We start from the raw sequence: 25,534 nt of genomic DNA on the forward strand, positions 1-25,534 counted from the left end.
TCTTGAGTGATTTTGAATTTTATCATATGGATTGCTAGAAAAAAAGTATTCTGCTATATAACCTTTGCTTTATATAGTTCATGTACATGTTGTTTTATTAATTTTTATTTCATTATAATGTTACAGCTTTCACTGAATATATAAAGATATTATTGATATCATTATTGATATAATTATCTTAAATATTGCTATTGATAATATTATTAATATTTTATCATACTTTATAAATGTTATTAAATACAATAAAAAATTGTGTTGTTATATTTCAAAATTAAGCAATATTACACAAAATATAATAATGCACTTTTGTATTGCTCTAAAAACAAAACATATTTTAGTAACATTGTAAAATCACCATATAGTACTAATAGTAGGAAGGCAGATAACAAGCAAAACTTTTTCTGTATATTTATAACACATACCTGCAGAACCAACTCGCCTGGTTTGATAGAACTTAGGGCCACAGTTTCCCCAAGATACGGCCCGATGGTACTTCCCTTTTGGACAGAGGTAACCGTGGTAACTGACCACGGAATTCCTGTCAACAAGAATTCTGATTCCTCAACCTGTCTCAATGTCAGTAAATCAATTGGAAAATTAAGTCTCCTCATCACCTCAAATCTTCTAGGTGACACTGCACCAGATTTCTGCACTCTTTCCTCCAATTTTATAATTTTTTCACTTTCTTTGTCAGATTTTTCACTTTGGGTCAACTGTCCATCTTTGACATCATTTTCCCTCTTATTGATAGTAAGCTCCTCAGTATTTGGTTCATCTTCCTGGTCACTTTGTATCGGCGAATCCGATTGGTCTGTCTCCATATTTGTTCTTTCTTCTGATTGGTCAGCCTCCTTGACTATGCCATCTTCATCTTCTTCATCTTCTGACCCTGGAAAAAAAGGCAGAATATGTTTAATTCTTTGGTGTGTTTAGGATTATTAAAAAAAACATCTAAAATACTTCAGCTTTTATGGATATCCTATAATTACATATTATTTAGTCCCTGTATAATACTTCCAAGTCTTAAGTCGGGGTGGAACCTGTACACGTTGTAACATTTGACATCAATAAATTCTTGCTCATTACAAGAGAAACCCTTTTTTAGATATTCTGAAAAAAAAACTTGTTTTAAAGTACATAATATATTTTTTTTAAGTATTATTATTTAATTGACTTATTTTCTTAAACATGAACATTATAATGTATTTAACAATCAGTATTTGTGTAACATTATGCAAACAACATGTCATTTATTTTTCCTCAGATAACAAAAGTCATCTACTGTAAACAGAACCATATTGCATAATTTATGCAAATCATTATTTGTTCTTGTTTTTATTTTATATATTTTAACTTATATTATATTTACCAAATAGATTTGCACAATGTTTTCAAAAGCTAAATAATAAAGCAACCAGTATTCCCCAAAAAATAATAGTTTAATGTAACCGTGTTTGAAAACAGATACAAAAAGCAATACCCTACTTCAATCGAGTTGATAATTCTATGACTTAAAGATAAACCTATCTTAAGAGAAATGATTAGAAAGATGTGTTCTACTTTGCCAAATAAAATATGTGTACCAAAGTTCCTATGAAACAATTGTTGAGAAAAAACTGAAAAGTATAAATCGTTGAAAAGAATGCAAAAAGTAACACTTTGTTAAATTCCCAGACTAAAAAAACTCACCCATCACCAATAATCAATGGTTCAAGGAAATAAAACATACAGAAAAATATTTCAATACAAATTGAGAACATACATTTTCAAAGAATATTGAAATCTGAAATTTACATAATTATTTTAAATTCGAAGATAACAATATATATATAATCTGCAGGATTCTCTTAAAAAATTATCATGAAAATAAATTGTTGATCACTGACAAAAAAATAACAATTACAAATTATCAAACCTACAGCTTTGTTTTACAGTTTTCTGTGAGATAGTCAGTTCCTCTAAGCCTTGTTATAACACTGTTAAGAGATCCATAATCACCATGTTAACACTTGACAATTTATAGCAGGTTGTTAGGCTGTTAGCGTGAAATAAATCCCCAGTCCTGACTGATTTCTGTTCTACCTAACAATCTGTTTCAAGTCTCACTGAACTAAGCAAATGGGTTGGTTGACCATTCTGAAAACCTTATATCAACTGACAATCGCAGACAACGCTTCAATCTCAGAGGATAGTTTCTGAAATCTTGTTTTTTATCAAAGACCAAAAATGATGACAACTTAAATGTTTCCATTTGCCTGACACCTCTCAATGATAAGTGGTGATTTTATCATATTTTTATATCAGATAAATACCAGTTTAATATTATGAGTTTAAATTAATGTCTCATTAAAGAAATAACTCGCAAAAAAGAGGTGGGCAAAAACAAACATTGCTCGAGTCAGTGGTTGTTCATTTGACATTGAATGTCAACATGAAGTGCTGCCGCGATGTCACAAACAAACTGCCAATGATATGTAAGTGTTTATCACCATTTAATACTAATAAACAAATATCAAACAGTCTGAAATGAGCAATACAACTTGAATCAACCACTGACGTTTTTATTTGACAAGCTATCTTTCTCTTTCAAATCAAGAGGTTTTTGGCTTATCATATTTTTCAATCAGGTGAATTTTTCAGAAACATTCAATATCTGAAACAAGCATCAACGTTTTCGGCTTCCAAACATTAGGGTACCACTGAGAATTGAGACCTTTCCTTTGGGAGATATGAATCTTTATTTGATAGCTACACTTATGTGTTATCTACCCCTGCCACTGAAGATAGCCTACAATGTAATGGAGAAATCAGTGCCATCATCAGGAATTAATGCGTTAGAATCTATGACATGTAGTGCTGACAAATTCACGGCTTTACTAGATATTATACACTGACACAAACAAGGCCGATTGCAATGTTATTTATAAATAAAATTAGTAATTTGGAAATTACAAAGTAAGTCCAAACAGTTAAGAGAGTCTTATTTGTTATGTTTCTTTAGAGAAATCATGTCTACTCTTGGATCATGAAAAAGTTTTTAACTTGAATTATCATTAAATGTACTTGATTAATAGAACACATCTTGATAGTATGTGGGACTGTTCTTTTTATATTTTGTTCTGGTAAAAATACATTTAGAAGTTTGTAGTTTGTACTAAGCATATTCCTTATTATTTTGTCAGAGCGCTAAATAGTTTAAATAGCTTAAACATTTAAATCCTGGTTAAAACACAGATCTGGATTGTGATCTCTTTCAGTGAAAAACATAATGTCTTTTTAATTGTTTGTTCCTTATCTTAAATATCAATTTATGCAAGGTGTCCTATTCAGTACAGTAAGGCCCCAATACAATAGGCAGTGAAACACAATTATTCCATGATTGTACAGGCCTGAATAGCAATGAACGTACAAGAGAAGATTGATTAAGCAATGCGACCCCTTCTAAACAAAACTCTGTTATCACTATCATAAATGACGACATGTGACGAGAGATAATCGCTGAAATCCAGTACCAAGTTTCATTAAGGCTCGAGATGTAAAGATAAGCTGAATAATTCATATGGTATTGGGAGAAAACAATGAATTCATAATCTAGAACTGTGCTACATGAAACTTGTGATTAAGTTACTGTCAAAAACAATGTTGTACAATAAATATGCTTTAATATGCAAACCAAAGCTCTTAAATTGCAAGCAAGTCCTGATTTTTATCTTTGTTGTGCAGTTGGTACATTATTGGAAGATATCTGAGTCTATGATCATTAGCACACAAAAATGTAAATTTGCATTGAAAAATAAATAAAAAAATTAAACACTCATTATGCACACAGATTTGTCCACCTATTGGTGTATTCCCTGCCATCGTTTTTAGGGAAAGTTGCATAATTTGTGCAAACTGGAGCCATGTCCAAAATATTGCAGACATATATTAAAGGGATCTTTTCACGCTTTGGTAAATTGACAAAATTGAAAAAAGTTGTTTCCGATTCGTAAGTTTTCGTTTTAGTTATGATATTTGTGAGGAAACAGTAATACTGAACATTAACCATGCTCTAATATAGCCATTATATGCATCTTTTGACGATTTTAAAACCTAAAAATTATAAAGCGTTGCAACGCGAAACGATTGAATAATTTGGAGAGTTCTGTTTTTGTCGTTAAATTTTGTAAAACTACGAAGATTGCTTATATAAGGTATAAAATACGTCAAAATGTGTACTCGGCGGAATAGCTCAGTAGGCTAAAGCGTTTTTACTTCAGGACTCTGGCAGGACTCCAGGGGACACTGGTTCGAAACCTGCTCCGGGCAATGTTCTTTTCCTTTTTTTAATTTTTTCTTGATTTTTTACTGGAGCTTTTACGATCCAATGTTTACATTTATCAATATAAAGCATTTAATGAATAAGTTTAAAAAATGCCAAAATCTGTGAAAAGGCCCCTTTAAGTGAATCAGTCATATTGACTTAAAATCAAAACTGTTTCCATGTGTTGTATTAAAATAATTTATGACAAAATGAAAGCATCAAATCATGTACTCCGTTAATACAAATTATGTATTAATTTAATAGTTCATTTTTAACTTTTGCCCAATTTCGTTAACAACCTTTGGAGCAATTGAATTTTAAAATTCTCAATTCTCAAAATACAACAAGACTGGTTTAATTGTAAATATAAAATAATGAAGTCTTTAAAATTTGACAACAATAATCATACAAAAACAAGCACACTCAGCGGTTAGATTGTTTACTCAGACATTATACCTATGGATTTACTTTTTCCAATTTAGCCTTTCGTTACACGGTTATGGATCATGGCTAACACATTTTTAAGGGACGTAACCGTCAACGTGTTACGTTACGGTTGTACACCACTATATATTTTGAATTTTGCCAAAATCTGTTGCTTTATTAAAAAGAAACATTGGTAATACACTGATTGCAGGAAAAAAGAAATGAGAGCGATGAGTTGAACAAAGAAAATTAGTTTAATATACGTACACATTAAGAAAACCATCCATGATTTTAATTGATAATAACATAGACATACTGGAAAGACACGATTCTATTACATGAATTGCACCGTAACCATTCCAGGCGAAAATAAACAAAATGAAACGATTTACACCACGACGGTTTGCCAGACAGAAAGCGAATCTTAATAGAGTACCTAGTGTTCACAGCACATCTGTTCGATATTATTGCGTCGTCCTACGGTTTTATTACAATATTTTGAAACGCCCTTTTCGTGAATAACACACGAACATGCGTCGAAAGCTGACGTATAGGAAATAAGTCCAAGTATTTCGAAAAAAGACCAAAAAATCAAAATCACTCTAAACAAATACAGTCGTAATTAGATTGCTTGTCACGATTGTCAAAAACATAATTTAGTTGATATGATTAATTAACTTGAACCTACGATGTTCAAATTTCCACATCATGAATTATCAAATCCTGATTATTTTTAGAGATAAGAGTAGCAGTTAACCATAACGTCTTGAATACCTTTCAACGAGCGACACAAACGTATCATGCGGTACCGGGTGTAAATTGTTATCAAAAAAAGTAAGATTATACGGCCAACGTTTGGGAAATTATGATTTAATAATATTTAGTCTGATCCTAAATTATATGCAATGATTTGTGGGACCTTTCTTTAATTACGCTTTATCAATTAATTATGCTTTATCTAACGTGCCCAATTCAGCGACAATTAATCCGTTATTGTCATACATCATTTAAGAGGTATTGTTGTATTAATTGTTGTTCAAATGTCAATTAACAACAACTTCAAGTTACCATTGTGTCTGGTTTGGATTCTTACGAGAATAGTTGTTGTCAATGGCATTCAGGACTTCACACAAAGAACTATTTTCTTGTGGTGCCATTTCATCACGTTGTATGCATAAAGAATTGAACTAACTTATCTGGACCAGAATTCATATATGATCATTGATATATGTTATACACTTGAAACCACTCATCAAAGGTGAAACAAGATTAAGAAGACGCATTGTAAAATGGTATCCACTCTAGCGATGAACGTAAGTGCATAACGCCAGTTCATTAAGACGTCACTGCCTTAACTAACGCTCTGAACATTTTAAAGTCAACACTAAACCAACCCAATGAACATATACAGGCGAGGGGGAATAATACTTTGTAATATATGAGTTATGGTTTGGAAAAGCACGAGCAGTTTCATCGCTTCTAAAACGAATACAACGATTCATGGTAGCAAACTACCTGACACCCAAATTAATGCCTTCATTGAATCGTCAATTTCTAAAAAGGTACTTCGCATTATGTTTGTGTAATTCGCCTTGATCAAATTACCAGCGATATGCGGTAGATAATCTGCACTAAGGCTTTCAATGCGTCGAAATGGACTTGTCGAGATTGTCAAAATTACTCCTGCCCTCCAATTAAAATCAAAATGTATTAGCGTTGCCTTGTAATCGCTATAATCAATCTACGTGGCTCTGACATATAGCTTCCTTGGCGAACCACCGACAGTGTGTCGAATGCAACAAGCGTCACTCGCTGGTGTCAACCAGAACGAAGCCTCTCATCATATCATATCACATAAAGTCTCGAGACAAGCTCCGTTGCGACGTTTATCAGATATTACATCTCTCCTAAGTTTCCAGTTTAAATCATACCGCTATATAGCACTTGTTAGTGTGTAGATGTTTGCGTCAGTCTATACGAATGTCGATACGTGAGTCTATACGAACGTTTATACGTCAGTCTATAGGCCAGTCTATACGGTTGTCAGTAAGTCAGTATTTACGTCAGTCTAAACGTCAGTCCATACATCAGTCTATACGGTTGCCTTTTACGTTAGTCTATACGGCAGCCCATACGGTTGTTTATCCGTCAGTCTATACGTTTTCTTTACGTCAGTCTATACGTCAGTCTATGTGGTTGTCTTTACCTCAGTCTATACGGGAGCCCATACGGTTGTCTATCCGTCAGTCTATACGTTTTCTTTACGTCAGTCTATACGTCAGTCTATGTGGTTGTCTTTACCGCAGTCTATACGGCAGCCCATACTGTTGTCTGTATATTATTATCAGTCTATACTGTGGTCTTTACCTAAGTCTATAAGGTTGTATTTGTCCTGATGCGGGATACTGGTAATATAACATAATACGTTTTGTTTTTTGTAGCACTGTACTCACTCGTATATGCGAGAATCAATAAGCAAATGAAACAAAAGTGCACATAGAAGTGCAAGATGCTTAAATATTTCACGAAATGTTATGGCCAATAAAAGTCGCACTTTTTGAACATCTTGATTTTTTCAAATCACGAGTTATTTACTCGCAGATTTTATCAGACCACGGGTGTTAACACCAAAGTGTTAATTGAAGAGCATATCTCGGTAAAGCTTGGCTTTGTGCATGTGCGGATATAGCTGTCCCTGATTAGCCTGTGCAGTCCGCACAGGCTAATCAGGGACGACACTTTCCGCTTTCATGGGATTTTTTGTTTAAATGAAATCCATTCTTGATGGAAAGTGTCGTCCCTGGTTAGCCTTTGAGAACTGCACGTTCTAATCTGGGACGACACTTAACGTACATGCATTAAACCCCGTTTCATCAGAGCGCGGCAAATATGTCCTATTAAAGCGAAATTTCCAACCAGTTTTTCTTCTCTTTCTAATTCGAAATTCTCCATTTGTCTGGGCTTATCAGGTGCGTCCTCATAGTTCTCGACTAATAAGCCTTATCGGCTCTCTCAATCGAGTTATCACAACACCGGGCGCTATCGCTAACATTGTTCTCCGTTATCTACCGGGCTGCATGCTGGAGATAAGACAAATTGGGTGTAACTCACGGTTTATACATTTTACAAGAAGCAGTAGGCCCGGTGTACGGTTTCTAATTTTGATTTCCCGATGCTGTAAACCATAGTGTCTGACAGTTGGCTAGAATATTGGATAGAAATCCAGGTAAAAAACGTCTGGTAGTAAAGATAAGCGTTTTCGCTGATGAGATGACGAGATATGTTGTTTTATTCAACAAGATAATCCCTGGAAATATAAAAGAATTATTTAGAAAACGCTGATCATAACTCGGATAAGAAGCGTCAATTCGTGATGAGCGGGTACAGATGTATCGGCCGGCATACTTGAGGTGATGAGCGGGTACAGATGTATCGGCCGGCATACTTGAGGTGATGAGCGGGTACAGATGTATCGGCCGGCATATTTGAAATGTTCAGACAAAAGGCGTATGGTGTAATTGTAAACCAAACGTTAACAAGATGATTTGTTTTGAACTGAATAAACTATATGCAGTAAAAATGTTAACAGAAATGCGAAAAACGTTTAAATGGATTTTTTGTTTATCATTCGCGTACATAAACTTTATAATACATTTGGAACAGATGCACCTTAAATCTAAAAAAAATCTAAAAATGAAATAAATTATTTAATATGAATGTCGAAAACCATTTTATTTCTCTTTTTCATAAGTAAAAAAAATGCATTATTCGAATGCAATTTTTGGAACTAGCCAGGTTTGCGCGACTGAAAAATCCAAGAAATGCCATGAAATGGCCATCAACAAAATCTGTCTTTTAACGGCGTTGCATGAAGCTCACTTGTTTACAAGAATAAATCACAATTGAACGAAAGTGTAGTTATCAGCAAACCGGCTTTTGATTAAAACTATAGTATATATCGGAATTTTCTTATCAATCTATGGCAAGTACTGAAGAGAAGAGTACCCGTAAAATGTCGGAGTGAGGCAGATAAGAGTGTTTGTCATTTTATGATAAGAGAACATAACGATGTTTGATAATACATTCTAAGTTTTGCTCTCTTATCGAGGGTTCAAAATTGTTAGTCGATCATCCGCCAATGATAAACTCTCGACCCCACTCTTGTAAAATAAACTGTTTGTTTTTTTTAAAGAAAAGGCATCTGTTGTCAAGAAAACTGTCCAGAGAGGTCGTGTTATGGATGTTTTAACCCATTTATGCCTCGTGGACTCCCCCATCCTTCTAAATTGGATGAATGTATTTCTAAATTCGGGATGTCTAGTATACTTATTTCAATAATTATTGAGAATGTTTTCCTACAGAAATTCCTTTAAGCAAAAATCATGCGGCGTATCATCTGGGTCTACGCTGTTTGCAAAGGCCTTTTTTTCTAGACGCTAGGCATAAATGGGTTAAAATAAAACTTGACATCAAATGCTCAATTCATACACTACTTTCATAAAGAAAGTTTAAGATAATTTTAATTCGTATGGATAATCCCGCAGCGTTTCATTCGACAGCACGTGCTTAAGAAAGAAAATAGCATACCATAACTTGTTTTTGAAAATACAATACATGTATTTACTTGTTTATACAACAGTCAATTTTCCACAAATCGTTTAATTTGCATTGCGTCACAGAACATTGTATATCATACAAACATCGCGCTCGCGTGTTTGCAGTTGAGATGTTTTGCGCTATGACAGATGAAATCATCAAATCATCAAATGCAAGATGCCATCGAGGAAATATTTAATTATAATCGAGTAAACTTCATCAAAGCTAAGCGCTTTGAAGTTTCCGTATCAGCAAACTCAATTTCGAATTGAACATTTTATGGACGCGAATGAAATCATCCTTATCGGCTGACACTATCATCGAATGACTTTGTCGCTATCGATTCGATCTCATTCAAAACTTGAACACCATTACAGAATCCTTTGAAATGTTTCTTTATTTCCGTCGATGATGTTATCGTAGACTGCCGTGAAAAAGAGACGTTAATTCCAGGTGAACATGCGGCTTTACACAAGGTTAGATTTTTTAGTTTTCCCTCAAAAGATGACATCAACCATGAAAAGTCTTTCGAACAACACAATAAAGTACCCGCCTTAACGTATGAATGGTTTTCAAAAACCGTTTACAGTCTTAATGTATTGTTATCCTTTAAGCATCTTAAGTGTATAAGCTCATACTGAAACAGAGTACACAACTATATACTTAAAAATAACAATATAAGTATGATGATATACGCATCTGTTTATCTATTAAATACATTTGATTTTTGTAACAATACTTGCGATAAAAAAACTGTTTCTTCAAACCACACTCACGAAAAGTCATGGTAGATATTGTAAACACTTTTTTTCGAATTCCCCGCATCACTTCTAAGAATGCCATATTGTTGTGTCTTCTTTTTTTTTCTGATCCTAAATTTCTCCTGACTCGTAATGACCGTCAATTATGTCTCTTAAAAACGATATGTGATTAAATTTATCAAATTAAAAACTTGGATCAAAACATTTGGACAAAATAATCAATTCAAATCTTATAATAATTACCTGAGGGATCAATGGCGCGAACTTATCTGATTTTACGAATCTTTCATGTTACAATTTTAAAAAAAGACTGAAATCCATATTATGATAGTTTGAACCTTCTATGACGTCAAATAAATAAATAATTAGGAAGAAATTATTGGAACTTTTATATTTCAGTCAATCGCACTTTGCATATGAAAACGTTGGAATTTACTATCACATATATAAATACATTTAAGATACGTGAACGAGCATCGGAAAAACTCACAAGGTACAAATAAGACAGAAAACTGAAGTTATTTAGCGTCACCATACCGTCGCAGAAAATAAAAATGTTTCACATTTCAAACATTGTATTCGACGAATAAACAAGGTGTGAATTTATGAACGTATAGAGCGTTCCGTACGAAAATTTACTACATAACAGCTTCAACCTTGCTGTCAACATTTCAAATTTACAACCGAGATATTCTAGGCGATAGTACAACACGAGTCATCACGATATCATCGGAGGCGCAATACTCGGATCTTTCCGTAATTTATGAGCTTTCCTTTCCTTTAGATTATTTCGGTTCATTGGAAAATAGGCTACTCTTCATTAATCAAACGAATATAGCGCATCGTTATCGACAACATCTTTTGATACTTTATGTTAGTTAGTTGTTGCCGTTCCATTTAACACCTGCTTATCCTGTTTTAAGGAAATGTTATAGAATTTGTAATTGTGTGGATCTGTGTTCACTCTACTAGGACGCTTGTCATTCCCACGACTCGTTATTGAAACGATATGATGTGCACTAAACACTGCAAACTTGGTACGAAATACTAAAGGTTAACATCTAGGAAGATTCCAGATAGACACAGTCGTTCCGGTCAAATATTGTGTTCATAGCTACTAAGCAACGCGAGCCTCGCTCTGGAAAACCTGGCTTAATGCATGTGCGTAAAGTGTCGTCCCTGATTAGCCATAGCAGCCAGTACAACACTGGACCAAACGCGTAAATACAGTGAACATCACGCCCTTGTAAATACAGTGAACATCACGCCCTTGTAAATACAGTGAACATCACGCCCTTGTAAATACAGTGAACATCACGCCCTTGTAAATACAGTGAACATCACGCCCTTGTAAATACAGTGAACATCACGCCCTTGTAAATACAGTGAACATCACGCCCTTGTAAATACAGTGAACATCACGCCCTTGTAAATACAGTGAACATCACGCCCTTGTAAATACAGTGAACATCACGCCCTTGTAAATACAGTGAACATCACGCCCTTGTAAATACAGTGAACATCACGCCCTTGTAAATACAGTGAACATCACGCCCTTGTAAATACAGTGAACATCACGCCCTTGTAAATACAGTGAACATTACGCCCTTATAAATACAGTGAACATCACGCCCTTGTAAATACAGTGAACATCACGCCCTTATAAATACAGTGAACATCACGCCCTTATAAATACAGTGAACATCACGCCTTTGTAAATACAGTGAACATCACGCCCTTGTAAATACAGTGAACATCACGCCCTTGTTAATACAGTGAACATCACGCCCTTGTAAATACAGTGAACATCACGCCCTTATAAATACAGTGAACATCACGCCCTTGTAAATACAGTGAACATCACGCCATTGTAAATACAGTGAACATCACGCCCTTATAAATACAGTGAACATCACGCCCTTGTAAATACAGTGAACATCACGCCCTTATAAATACAGTGAACATCACGCCCTTGTAAATACAGTGAACATCACGCCCTTGTAAATACAGTGAACATCACGCCCTTATAAATACAGTGAACATCACGCCCTTCTTTGTAAATCATGCATTTCTGTAGAGCAATAAATCTGTCAGTATGCAAATTAGTCGCAACAGATGAATCCGACCCCAGCGATAGTAATAATAAGTGGCCGATTAACGTTCTATTGACGTCCTCTTTGTTTTATCTGAAGAAAATTAACGAGACTCGTTCTGGAAAAACCAGACTTAATGCATGTGCGTAAAGAATCCACCCAGATTAGCATGTGCATCAGGGACAACGCTATTACCCAAGCAGGAATTTTGTTTAGAAGAATCTTTATTTAAAAGAATACCTACCATCAAAGCGTAATGTCCGTCCCTGATTACTACGCGGACTGCACAGGCTAATATGTGACGACACTTTACGAATATGCATTAAGCCCAGTTTTCTAAGGAAGAGTATCATATGATAGCACCATGGGGTTTTCTCCTTATTTTTTTAATTTAAATTTTATAATATTTCAAGACAGTGTCGAGAACACATCCTGTGTTCTATTAAACGTAGTACAAAAATGTCATTATTAAACTAAGTTTGATTTAATGAATTTAGCTTTTTATTATTTGTATCGCTGTAGTTAGATACACGTTATGTTTAATAAAGCAATGTTGTCAAAGTTAAATAACGTTTCTGAAATAGTGTCAAGCAGCAATATTTTATTGCAAACAAAAAAGTTTAGTGTTGGTCACAGTTACAAATGCCATTATGTCCCGCAATATATCGCCTGATTATAAAAAAAAACAATATAAAAAGTACTTACCAATTTACAGATAGCCATGTCATGTGTTTACTTGATAGTACCGTCTAACAAAGACTTGGACAGTGTTCAGAAGTAAATGATATATCCAACAGATAAAAGACTATCTAAACATATATCTCAACATTTTCAAAATTGTTTTATTGTCCGGACCGCTGGTTCGCTTGCGCTTACTCCAGTCAGTTGGCATTGAGGGGGGGGGGGGGGGGGTAGAATAATCTGTGGATATTAATTAGTGTGTATTGTATACAATTATGGAATCGCATTCTCCAAGTGCTCTGGGTTTAATAAGCCCCGAAGGCTGTTTAAGACAATATTTTCGCCTATATGTATCCTAATTCAAGCGTATTAAAATATTTAAAAGGAATCATTTCCTTTAAAGTTGTACGAATTCCCAAAATCGCATACTTTATTAGCATTGCTCAGGGAAAAACCATGTTAATGCATAGGCAAAGTCAGCACAGTCAAATCAGGGACGACGATTTTCACTAGGCAAAGTCAGCACAGTCAAATCAGGGACGACGATTTTCACTAGGCAAAGTCAGCACAGTCAAATCAGGGACGACGTTTTTTACTTGGCAAAGTCAGCACAGTCAAATCAGGGACGACGATTTTCACTTAGGCAAAGTCAGCACAGTCAAATCAGGGACGACGATTTTCACTTAGGCTGAATTTTTGTTAAGAAGATACTTCCTTTGAACAAAAAATTCGTACCTGATTTACCTGTGCATTAAGCCCCAATCGTACTTGATTAACCTGTGCATTAAGCCCCAATCGTACTTGATTAACCTGTGCATTAAGCCCCATTCATACCTGATTAACCTGTGCATTAAGCCCCATTCGTACCTGATTAACCTGTGCATTAAGCCCCATTCGTACCTGATTAACCTGTGCATTAAGCCCCATTCGTACCTGATTAACCTGTGCATTAAGCCCCATTCGTACCTGATTAACCTTTGCATAAAGCCCCCTGATAAACCTGTGCATTAAGCCCCATTCGTACCTGATTAACCTATGCATTAAGCCCCATTCGTACCTGATTAACCTGTGCATTAAGCCCCATTCATACCTGATTAACCTGTGCATTAAGCCCCATTCATACCTGATTAACCTGTGCATTAAGCCCCATTCGTACCTGATTAACCTGTGCATTAAGCCCCATTCGTACCTGATTAACCTGTGCATTAAGCCCCATTCGTACCTGATTAACCTTTGCATAAAGCCCCCTGATAAACCTGTGCATTAAGCCCCATTCGTACCTGATTAACCTATGCATTAAGCCCCATTCGTACCTGATTAACCTGTGCATTAAGCCCCATTCGTACCTGATTAACCTGTGCATTAAGCCCCATTCGTACCAAGTGCATTAAGCCCCATTCGTACCTGATTAACCTGTGCATTAAGCCCCTTTTGTACCTGATTAACCTGTGCGTTAAGCCCCATTCGTACCTGATTAACCTGTGCATTAAGCCCCATTATTAACCTGTGCATTAAGCCCCATTATTAACCTGTGCATTAAGCCCCATTTTCCCAGAGCGCTGTCCTGATTAACCTGTGCATTAAGCCCCATTTTCCCAGAGCGCTGTTCGTACCTGATTAACCTGTGCATTAAGCTCCATTCGTACCTGATTAACCTGTGCATTAAGCCCCATTTTCCCAGAGCGCTGTTCATATGGACCGTGCTATGTGAAAAGAGGATTTAAAGCATGTGCGGGAAGTGTCATCCCAGATTAGCCTGTGCAGTTCGCACAGGCTAATCATGGACGACACGTTCCGCTTTTATGATATTTTCTGTTAAAAAGAAATTCTCTTCTTAGCAAAAATCTAGTTTAGGCGGAAAGTTTCGTCCCAGATTAGCTTGTGCGGACTGCACAGGCTAATCTGGGATGACACTTTACGCAAAAGCATTAAGCCCCATTTTAACAGAGCGCAACATATATGTTTACGTGAACAAAACATTAGATTAAGCATGTTTTTCATATGTTCAAAACTTTATTTTAATATTTAAAAGTTAGATATAAGACAAGTTTATAACATATTCTGTTATTCGCTTCTTTTCTTAATAACACTAACAAGTGGAATAAAAATATTGGCAATTGTAGAAATGTTAACTAAATAATATACTAATGACCGTAAGTGATACTTGTAGAAATGTTAACTAAATAATATACTAATGACCGTAGGTGATACTTGTTTCCCTGTCCGTGTATGTACATGTATGTTACATATAATGTTAAAAAAAATCAAAAATAAATTTGACAAATTTATACATTCGGAAACCTCACTTGACAAGCAGTAAACGAATATAATCACTAACCATAATTATGAAACAATTAAAAAGAAAATGTCTGTTTAAATGCTTAACTAAGAATAACTCAAATCCAACGAGCGTTATTATTAAAATGCTATGTTAATATGCGTGCTGTTTATAATTTCGAGTTTCCGCTTGCAGATTCATTTGAGTCGCGTCATACGAAAACGGGTCGTATACGATCTAACGGCACTTTCTCACAGTCATTTAGGTCCTGGCCATGCTGGTCTGAATATACGATGGACGTATTGTGAATAAGACTTATTTTCGCATGACGCGGCTTTTTTTTATAGGATAGTTTTCTCAACCAATTATAACTTTCGTGCAAAACGTATCACTCATTTTACATAAGTATGTGGCGTGTGATATAATTGAAAAGTGAATAAGTGTAAAATAAAAATACTTAATGCGTATTAATGTGCTTATCTTGATCTACATGAAAAGAAACTTTCAGCGCGGGTGACAACGTTCATTGGATATGTTCGTATTTTAACGAATGATTTATCAACGTTTGCGATCTGATCCTTCTTACTTTGATGGTCTACTAGTTTTAAAGTTATCGACGCTGGCGTTATTATATTGTAAACAGCTCTAAATTCGTGTAATTCCTCTTATCAGAGATCACATAAATTTGCGATTGTCTGTCGGATAACGAGTACAACATTTCGTTTATTTTACCTTAATAACTGCATAAGTCTCATTTTGTTCATGGTTGATTTATGTCCGCAATATATCAAATCATATAAGGCGTGCCACTTCACGATGAGAATAATGACACCGTTTCAACTTGCAAATGAATAGCTTAAACAATGGTAATACAGAAATGAAAAAATACACAAATAATGTGTTAAACAAATAGTAACAATGGTTGATTAATAAATTGACCAATGAATACTGTTCATTTCAATTGCCCAATAAATCACATTATTTAAACTGCTTCAATGTATTCGTTAGAAGTTAGTCTAAGATAATTTTCATTAATTATGATAAATGTATATTCAAAAGACATACATATGCAAATTTATTCTTACATCATCACGTTTAATATTTCATGCACGAGGTGCGCCGTGGTGTATTAATTTCGCATGTTTTGTAAAAACTCAAATGATACTTTCAAATAGCAGATTTAAAGCCCGATTTACATTATTTGCAACAATAATCTCGACATAACAGTGACGCTGATTTTCACCAGTCGATTAATTTTATGCATATTTGGCGAGTAATAAAGTTGTCTGAATGTAGATGTGTCAAATAACAATTCTGGCAGAAAAATAAACTACAAAAACTATGCATTTGTTCATTAAAGCTTACGCAGAATTCTTACATTATGAGCATCGCCACGAGAAAACTGTGCTTTATGCATGCGCGTAAAGTGTTGTCTGCACAGGCTAATCAGGGAATAAACTTTCCTCCTAGACTGGACGTTCGTTTAGAAGATACCTCTTATAAACGAAACAATCCGTAATATTGGAAAATGTCGTCCAATATTAGAATGTGCAATCCGCATAGGCTAAGAAGCGACGACACTTTCCGCTTTGATAGTATTTGTCGTTGTAATTAACTATCTTCTTTCTTATTTAATTAACGCTGGCAGAATTACCAGGGACAGTATATGTCTATTAACAGCAATTCATAAAAGGTCACGAGATCTTCTTCAAAATATCAGTTACATGTTCATAATTATGCTTATGCCTTAAGTACAGATTTTGGAGAAAAAAAAACCCACAATTAAAAGTAATTAACAATAGAAATTAAATGGATTTTAGCATACTGGATAATGAAACCATAACACTTTCTTTACAAACCGCTCGATCTACTATCGATCATAATGCCACTTTATCTGAACAGCGCTCTGTGAAAACAGGGCTTACTGCAAGTGCGTACGTTGTGCTCAGGTGAGGTAAAAAGGTATCAGAAGAAACCAACATGGAGCAGCGTCGCTAGGTCCCCCTCCCTATAATTCTCTTCACCTCACTCACGTGATGCATTTTTTAAATCGCTCTGTCGAAATCTCTCCGTCGGCTCATTAAAAAGCTTTTAATTTTTATTGCCCATTAAAAAGAAAATCCTGATTGTGCGGAGATGGTGCGTAAATAGTCATTGCTTGCGATGATTTGTCTCTGATTGATTGCTTTGATTGAAGCCCTGTGGTTGTCAGATACAGTAAAAAAGTATGTGCACTTAGTAGTGGCACACAGATTATATTGTCTTAGCTTGCGAATAAAACGCTGAGTACAAATGAGGAGGTTTATTATCTGACCTCCTTAACCCATTTATGCCTAGTGGACTCTCCAATCCTTCTAAATTGGATCAATGTATTTCCAAAATTAGGGGTGTTTAGTATATTTATTTCTATATTTAGAATATTTCTTACAGAAATTCCTTAAAGCAAAAAGCGTAGACCCTGATGAGACGCCGCATCATGCGGCGTCTCATCTGGGTCTACGCTGTTTGCAAAGTCCTTTTTTCAGGACGCTAGGCATAAATGAGTTAACGTCAAAAACAAACACAACCCCCATATCATCATTAAGCAAACAAACTAGTAAGAATTTTATGTCAATATGTTGGGTCTTTGGAGCTGCTAGTATTGACTGCAATTTAATATATAATTATATATACGTTTGTTCTAAACGAAAATATGTAATTCTATTGTGTCATGGTTGTTTGCATTGTTGTTGTTGTTGTTTTCGTTGCAGCTTTTGTTGTTTTTTATATAACGTGACGCACAAATCAAACAAATATAATTATTTTTTATATGTAAAATCAAACTCTGATTTTCACATGAGAAAACAATGAAGATTTCGTTTGATATCATTATCGTATAATATCACACAATTCATACACGATGACGTGAGTATTAAGGTTTGACTTTGTGAGTGAGATCCTATTTTTCACAGATGTGAACTAGATAAGCCTCGTTCAGGGAAAAAGGGCTTTGTGCACAGGCTTATCAGGGACGACACATTCCGCTTTTATGAAATTTTTGGCTGAAAGGAGATCTCTTCTAAACGAAAATCAAGTCAATGCGGAAGGTGTCGTCCCTGATTAGCCTGTGTGGACTGCGAAGGCTAATCTGGGACGACATTTTAAGCTCCATGAATTAGAACCATTTTATCCAGAACGTTGCCCCTATTTTTCACAGATGTGAACTAGATGTGTCACAGACGCTGATGTCCCAATGCGACATGTCTGGACACACACAGATCAAACTGTCATTACAAGAGTGATTGATTCCACGACAAAAAATCACCGCAATATATTATTTAATACTTGTTCAAATGACAAGTGTCAAAATTCCACTCCGCACGTGCTTATCAATGACTTTCCACTATATGGAATGTTTCGTTTAAACAAGTCTTTCCACTATATGAAATGTTTCGTTTAAACAAGTCTTTCCACTATATGGAATGTTTCGTTTAAACAAGTCTTTCCACTATATGGAATGTTTCGTTTAAACAAGTCTTTCCACTATATGGAATGTTTCGTTTAAACAAGTCTTTCCACTATATGGAATGTTTCGTTTAAACAAGTCTTTCCACTATATGGAATGTTTCGTTTAAACAAGTCTTTCCACTATATGGAATGTTTCGTTTAAACAAGTCTTTCCACTATATGGAATGTTTCGTTTAAACAAGTCTTTCCACTTTATGGAATGTTTCGTTTAAACAAGTCTTTCCACTATATGGAATGTTTCGTTTAAACAAGTCTTTCCACTATATGGAATGTTTCGTTTAAACAAGTCTTTCCACTATATGGAATGTTTCGTTTAAACAAGTCTTTCCACTACATGGAATGTTTCGTTTAAACAAGTCTTTTCTAAACTAAAATCCAGTCTTGAATGAAAGTGTCGTCCCGAATTTACATATGTGGACTGCACAGGCTAATCTGGGACGGCACTTTGCTCACATGCATTAAGCCCTGTTTTCCCAGCGCGCGGTTCATTTATATAAAGGGTATAGAGAAACGATGGTCTAAGGGCCATACATCTGCCAGTATTGGTCGCATACATTTTGTCGTTTACGATCACCTGCACATAATTTTATTAAGGCTCATCAGCCTGAAAAGATTGAGCCAACAATACCCAGCTGTTATAGAGAAGTTCTGTACAGAAACTTCAGGACGTACTTGCGTAAGTACGTGAGGACTGACGGACGGACAAGTGCATGGCTTAATGACAACCCCATGGTGATGGCATAAAATAAGGCCCTATACATGGCATGTTACAAGAATAACCAGTCTCAAAAAAGTTAAGAAAACAGTCAATAAAACTCACCGATCTAAACCATTCGTTGTTAAGACACGTCGGGCTAATCTGATAAAAACTTGTCGCAAGCGATTTTTACTTTCACCGATAAATGCGATCAGATTCGAGGATCTATACAAATCATACAACTCCGAAAAACCAATTAACAATCTACAGATCTGTGTTTGACGCTTTTACCATTTGTACCCGCCGGAGACATCCTCCCCGCCCGACGCCTTGAAAAATCTTGTCATTAAAATAATGTTCCCTTGTTGGATAATCATCCGAAAGCAACAAAGATACTGGCATCTTTTACGGTGTAACGCGCTCGATAGACACTACGCTTTCGATTTAATAATGCCTATCTAATAAAAACATATCAAACGCTAATTATTTACTATTTGTGAAATGAATATAGCTTTCAATCAAGATAATTATTAATTACGAAAAAGCATGATTATCAATACTTATAAATCGAAATATTATAAACTCAAAGAAGAAATGACAAGATTTTGTATACATAGCTAGGCGTGGAAATATGAATTAATTATTTGACCGTTTAAGTGACATCGTTTTGAATCACGATTACCTTTTTTCGAATATTATGGTTTAATACATTGTATGCAACTATACGCGACATCGACAATTATTACTTCTTAACGAAAACATAACTAAAAATCATTGTTGTTTTTTTTGTTAAGATTAACAGCTCACAATTGACCGTTAATTATTAAATATGCAGACGTTTGCATTTTTACTGCAATTATTACATATTATTAAGTACTAGTCCTTTAACATTGACTGTAATCACTAATTCATTTTTATATAAAAACAAATGGTAAAAGTTTGCGCTTTTAACGTGATATTTTTTAATTTAACTAAAGAAAAAAGTACATCTCAAATATGACCACACTATGTACATAGAAACGTTTTATCAGATAATTCGAACTATTGTTTCAGTACCCGTTCCGTCGTTAAATGCGCTAGAGATTGACATGAAAATCTATAATACCCATGATAATGGGGCGAATTCCTTATCTCATAATTAATTTCGGTGCCTATAATGACAGGATAACGAATGGTTTGATCTGCGGAACCAGTAAACCGTGCGGGAAAGATAAGCACAAGACGCTCGAAAACCGGGAACCATTAAAGGGACTTGTTCACAGATGTACATAGTTTTAAAATGTTCCATTTAATGTTTTTCTTAACAAAACTGTAATATTTGGAATACTCGTACAATTATTTAGAACGCAAGAACAATGCCCTGACTGGGATGCAAATCCGTGACATTAGGAAGCAAAAACCAACTCGATAATCAATTTAATTCATAAACATAATAAAAAATTGTAGTACTTCAACTCTGTAAGAACTGGTTATATCGATTAACCCATGTATGCATAGCGTCTAGAAAAAGGCCTTGGCAAACAGCGTATACCCAGATGAGACGCCGCACAATGCGGCGTCTCATCAGGGTCTGCGCTGTTTGTTTAAAGGTATGTCTGTAAGAAATATTCTAAATGTAGAAATAAATATACTAGACATCCCTAATTTTGGAAATAAATTGATACAACTCAGAAGGATGTGAGAGTCCACTAGGCATAAACGGGTTAACAAGCCACCCCTGTCAAAACTGTAGAGAGTGTACCAATCTTAAGGGATCTTATAACTCCGCTCAACGACGCGCGCTTCGTTTAAAGAAACGGAGATAGCCATGTGGTGATAACGATGAAAGTAATGAAAACCTTCCAAATAAATCCGACACTTTATCACTTCGGTGTCCTATCGCATATTCCTGACAAAAAAATGCCATCTTTCGCGGATTACCAAAACGAACCCGAAATTGAGAAAATTGCAGAATAGTCCGGGCTCTTTCCTGGCACTATTGATCATATTCGTGCGTATATCAGTTTGATAATCAGTCAAGCACGCAGATTGCGCCCTCGCGTCGTCTAATTACATATGATGCCAGAGCGGCGATAAGTTCGTGGCCATATCGGGAGCTTCTATCTCCCACAGTATCCGTCGCCGCATCTTGGTTAATGGATTAATTTGAGCGAATTCTATCAGAAGGCAAGCTTTTGCCATAATCAGCCATCGGTGGCAGGCGTTCATAAAACGGAATATCGGAACAGCGAAAGTTGATGCTATCGCGACCTCGGGAATGGGTTGGCCTGGGCAGGGAAGATAAGCTTTCGACAGCGCTAGTAAATCACGTCTATAGATAATTACAATTTGCAAATTGCATTTTTTGTCTTTTCGTGTATGCGTAGAAAATTCGTCAGGTGATAAGGCGCACTGTGTGAGCATTGTTCTTTGACAACTCTAAGACGTCGGGGCTTATCAGCAACCGATAAGCAATCGGGCTTGTTTAGAAACAGATACGCCCATGGTGATTATTTTCGCTAACTGGCCTGGAGCGACGGCACGAAAGTGGTGTCATTTTGCGCGATTTGTATCCAAGACTCGCTAAATATAACGGTATCAAGACAATTTACAATGATATCAGAACTGCCATCGGTTTATAAGCCGATGCAGGAATAATACATTCGTACATTATTTGTGTGCAGCTCTTCAAGATAGTCTGCGTCTTCATCATCGGCAGCAGACATTCCGGAGAAATTTGAATGATGATCTAGAAATGACAGAGAGGCCTTGTTTAAAACATCGTGTAGTTATGAGAATAATGCATCCACGAAAGAATCCAGAGATTGTACAGAGAGGCAATCAATCGTTAACAAATTCGTTATGCACTATCATCTAACGGTAAACCTTGCAACGGGTCTCGTTAATGCCAGTAATGCATGATACAGGGGCATTTCAATATATATATATAGTACTTATTTGTAAAAATGTACCGTATATTGAGATTTAGAATTTCTTTATTTTGACGGGTTTTGTGTTATTTATTCAGTATCAAATGTAGATAACATATTCACCAACATCCGAATTGTATCTGTCACCTGGTGTGCACCATCCGAGAACAGAACAAATAAGCCTTAGTACTTAAATTATTAAAAAAACACCTTACATTCAGATTTAAACTTTCTCTTCAAAACAATGACGGATTTGGGGTTATTTATTCAGTATGAACTGAATATAAATTATAAAAATTAATAGTTTACATCAACCGAGTGTATCCGTCACCCGGTGTCCACCATCCGTGAACAGAACAAATAAGCCACGTTCTGGGACAACGTGATTTAATCTACTAGTATGTGCTTAAAATATCGTCCCAGATTAGCCTGTGTAGTCCGCACAATCGGGGACGACACTTCCTACTTTTTTGTTTAAAGGATACGTGAATATCTATTTTTTTTTTAATGAGTACATCGCGAGAGTTACAGTATCAAAAAGGTTTTTCTGGATTAGTAATAGCTGTTAGAACAAAACACTCATAAGGCATTTTACATAACAAACCAACTTCGTGAACATGTATGATAATCATTAATCAGCAGAAATCAACAACATATATATAATTCCATAGACGCGATATCAACTTATGCGTGCTTTATCGAGTGCGCCGCGCTCTGAGAAAATCGGGCTCAATGCATATTCGTAAAGTGTCGTCCCAGATAAGCCTGTGGGACGACACTTAACGCACATTCATAAGGCCCGTTTTCCCAGTGAAAGGCTATACAATGAGTCGTGTTCTGAGAAAACTGGGCATAATACATGTGCGTAAAGTGTCGTCCCAGATAAGCTAATCAGGGACGACACTTTTCGCTTTTATAACATTTTTCGTTTGAACGAAGTCTCTTCTTAGCAAAAATCCAATTAAGGCGGAAAGTGTCGTCCCTGATTAGCCTGTGTGGACTGCACATGCTAATCTGGGATGACACTGTACGTACATGGTCTAGTTTTCCCAGAACACGACTCATTTATTAAGCCCGTTTTTCCAGAGAAAGGTTATACAATGTTCTAAAATAACCGGAGCGGCTTATCGATAGTAGCGTGTAAAACTCGATCCGGGTTGTGGCTAAGTGCCGATGACACTTAGGGATAAAATAATAACTTACTCAAGTTTATATAATCTGTATATAACCCATACGTGAAATGAAGTGTTTCAAGTGGACTTTTTTCGATTTTGGTGCTTATAACGGAAGTGGTTGAAAATTGTTATCAGTAATATCAATTGAAACAGATAGAGCGATACATCTGCTACTAGTGTTACTTATGGTAGTGGGTGTGCGGACTCATGGCAGTGGCTGTGTGAACTCATGGCAGTGGCTGTGTGGACTCATGGCAGTGGGTGGGTGGACTCATGGAAGTGGCTGCGTGGACTCATGGCAGTGGGTGGGTGGACTCATGGCAGTGGGTGGGTGGACTCATGGCAGTGGCTGCGTGGACTCATGGCAGTGGGTGGGTGGACTCATGGAAGTGGCTGCGTGGACTCATGGCAGTGGGTGGGTGGACTCATGGCAGTGGGTGGGTGGACTCATGGCAGTGGCTGCGTGGACTCATGGCAGTGGGTGTGCGGACTCATGGCAGTGGGTGGGTGGACTCATGGCAGTGGCTGTGTGGACTCATTACAGTGGGTGGGTTGACTCATGGCAGTGGCTGCGTGGACTCATGGCAGTGGGTGTGCGGACTCATGGCAGTGGGTGTGCGGACTCATGGCAGTGGGTGGGTGGACTCATGGCAGTGGGTGGGTGGACTCATGGCAGTGGCTGTGTGGACTCATGGCAGTGGGTGTGCGGACTCATGGCAGTTGGTGGGTGGACTCATGGCAGTGGGTGGGTGGACTCATGGCAGTGGCTGTGTGGACTCATGGCATTTAATTTGCGGACTCATGGCAGTGGGTGTGCGGACTCATGGCAGTGGGTGTGCGGACTCATGGCAGTGGGTGTGCGGACTCATGGCAGTGGGTGGGTGGACTCATGGTAGTGGGTGGGTGGACTCATTGCAGTGGGTGGGTGGACTCATGGCAGTGGGTGTGCGGACTCATGGCAGTGGGTGTGCGGACTCATGGCAGTTGGTGTGCGGACTCATTGCAGTGGGTGTGCGGACTCATGGCAGTGGGTGGGTGGACTCATGGCAGTGGGTGCGCGGATTCATGGCAGTGGGTGGGTGGACTCATGGCAGTGGGTGCGCGGACTTATGGCAGTGGGTGTGCGGACTCATGGCAGTGGGTGCGCGGACTTATGGCAGTGGGTGTGCGGACTCATGGCAGTGACTGTGTGGACTCATGGCAGTGGGTGGGTGGACTCATGGCAGTGGCTATGTGGACTCATGGCAGTGGCTGTGTGGACTCATGACAGTGGCTGTGCGGGCTCATGGCTGTGGGTGTGCGGACTCATGGACGTGGCTGTGTGGACTCATGGCTGCGGGTCTGTGGACTCATGTCTGTGGGTGTGCAGACTCATGGAAGTAGGCGTTCGGACTCATGGCAGTGGGTGCGGACTCATGGCAGTGGGTGTGCGGTTAATTTGATCGCGAGTCCCGGGATTTCCTACCGTCGCCCCCAGAACACAATCATTCGAGTTTTTTTTTGTTTTGAGCTTTCACTAAAAAAACCAGACATAAACACACAACTTTGTTTATTTGTTCGATGTGTGTGTTATATAAAACAATACACTGCTTTATGATTAATAATTACAAAGATCGCATCGCAAGTTCCCCGGCAGTAAGTCTATTTCGACGTTATCACAGTTTCGCAATCGGCAGAGCTTATCAGTCGATTTTGAAAACAAGTTTGGGGCGTTTGTCGGTCGAGGGTTTGATTCCCTCGTGGGTGGGGAGTGATTATTCTTGAAAACCACACGGGCATTGCGCTTCATCTTTCTGATATCTCCAGTTTGCTTATCGTGCGTTGCGCAAGAATGCAAATAAGGAAAGACGCAACAAAGATAGCGCGGCCGTCCGAGCATTGATCATTCTTACATATCAAACTCAAAATTCTGAGGTCGTTCATATCCCATGATAATCATATGCATACTATATGTACCGAACATAAGTCTCAGCATAGTTTTGATGAAAATTTTATTAAGCGTTTATAAATACATGTAAGTTAATTGTATTCGAGGTGAAAACGATGAACTTTTATTACTATATCAGCCGACGATACGGTAATAATTTGAGTCGTATTTATTTGTTACA

The 25,534-nt window shown here is 36.9% G+C and overlaps 1 protein-coding gene across 5 annotated transcripts in view; it reads right to left on the reverse strand.

Moving 5' to 3' along the window:
- Positions 1–25,534, reverse strand: part of LOC127845395 (uncharacterized) — a 232,783-nt gene that overhangs the window by 196,393 nt on the left and 10,856 nt on the right. For 3 of the 5 annotated variants that reach the window (XM_052376273.1, XM_052376274.1, XM_052376275.1), the window contains exon 2: positions 423–889. In XM_052376273.1, the coding sequence (XP_052232233.1) occupies positions 423–889 (467 nt within the window). Of the gene's footprint in view, positions 1–422; positions 890–1,369; positions 1,450–4,759; positions 4,814–25,534 lie in introns of those variants that run through there. The other 2 variants (XM_052376277.1, XM_052376276.1) reach the window with 2 other exon arrangements.

This window comes from Dreissena polymorpha, chromosome 9, assembly GCF_020536995.1.
Source record: "Dreissena polymorpha isolate Duluth1 chromosome 9, UMN_Dpol_1.0, whole genome shotgun sequence".
NCBI classification, from domain to species: domain Eukaryota; kingdom Metazoa; phylum Mollusca; class Bivalvia; order Myida; family Dreissenidae; genus Dreissena; species Dreissena polymorpha.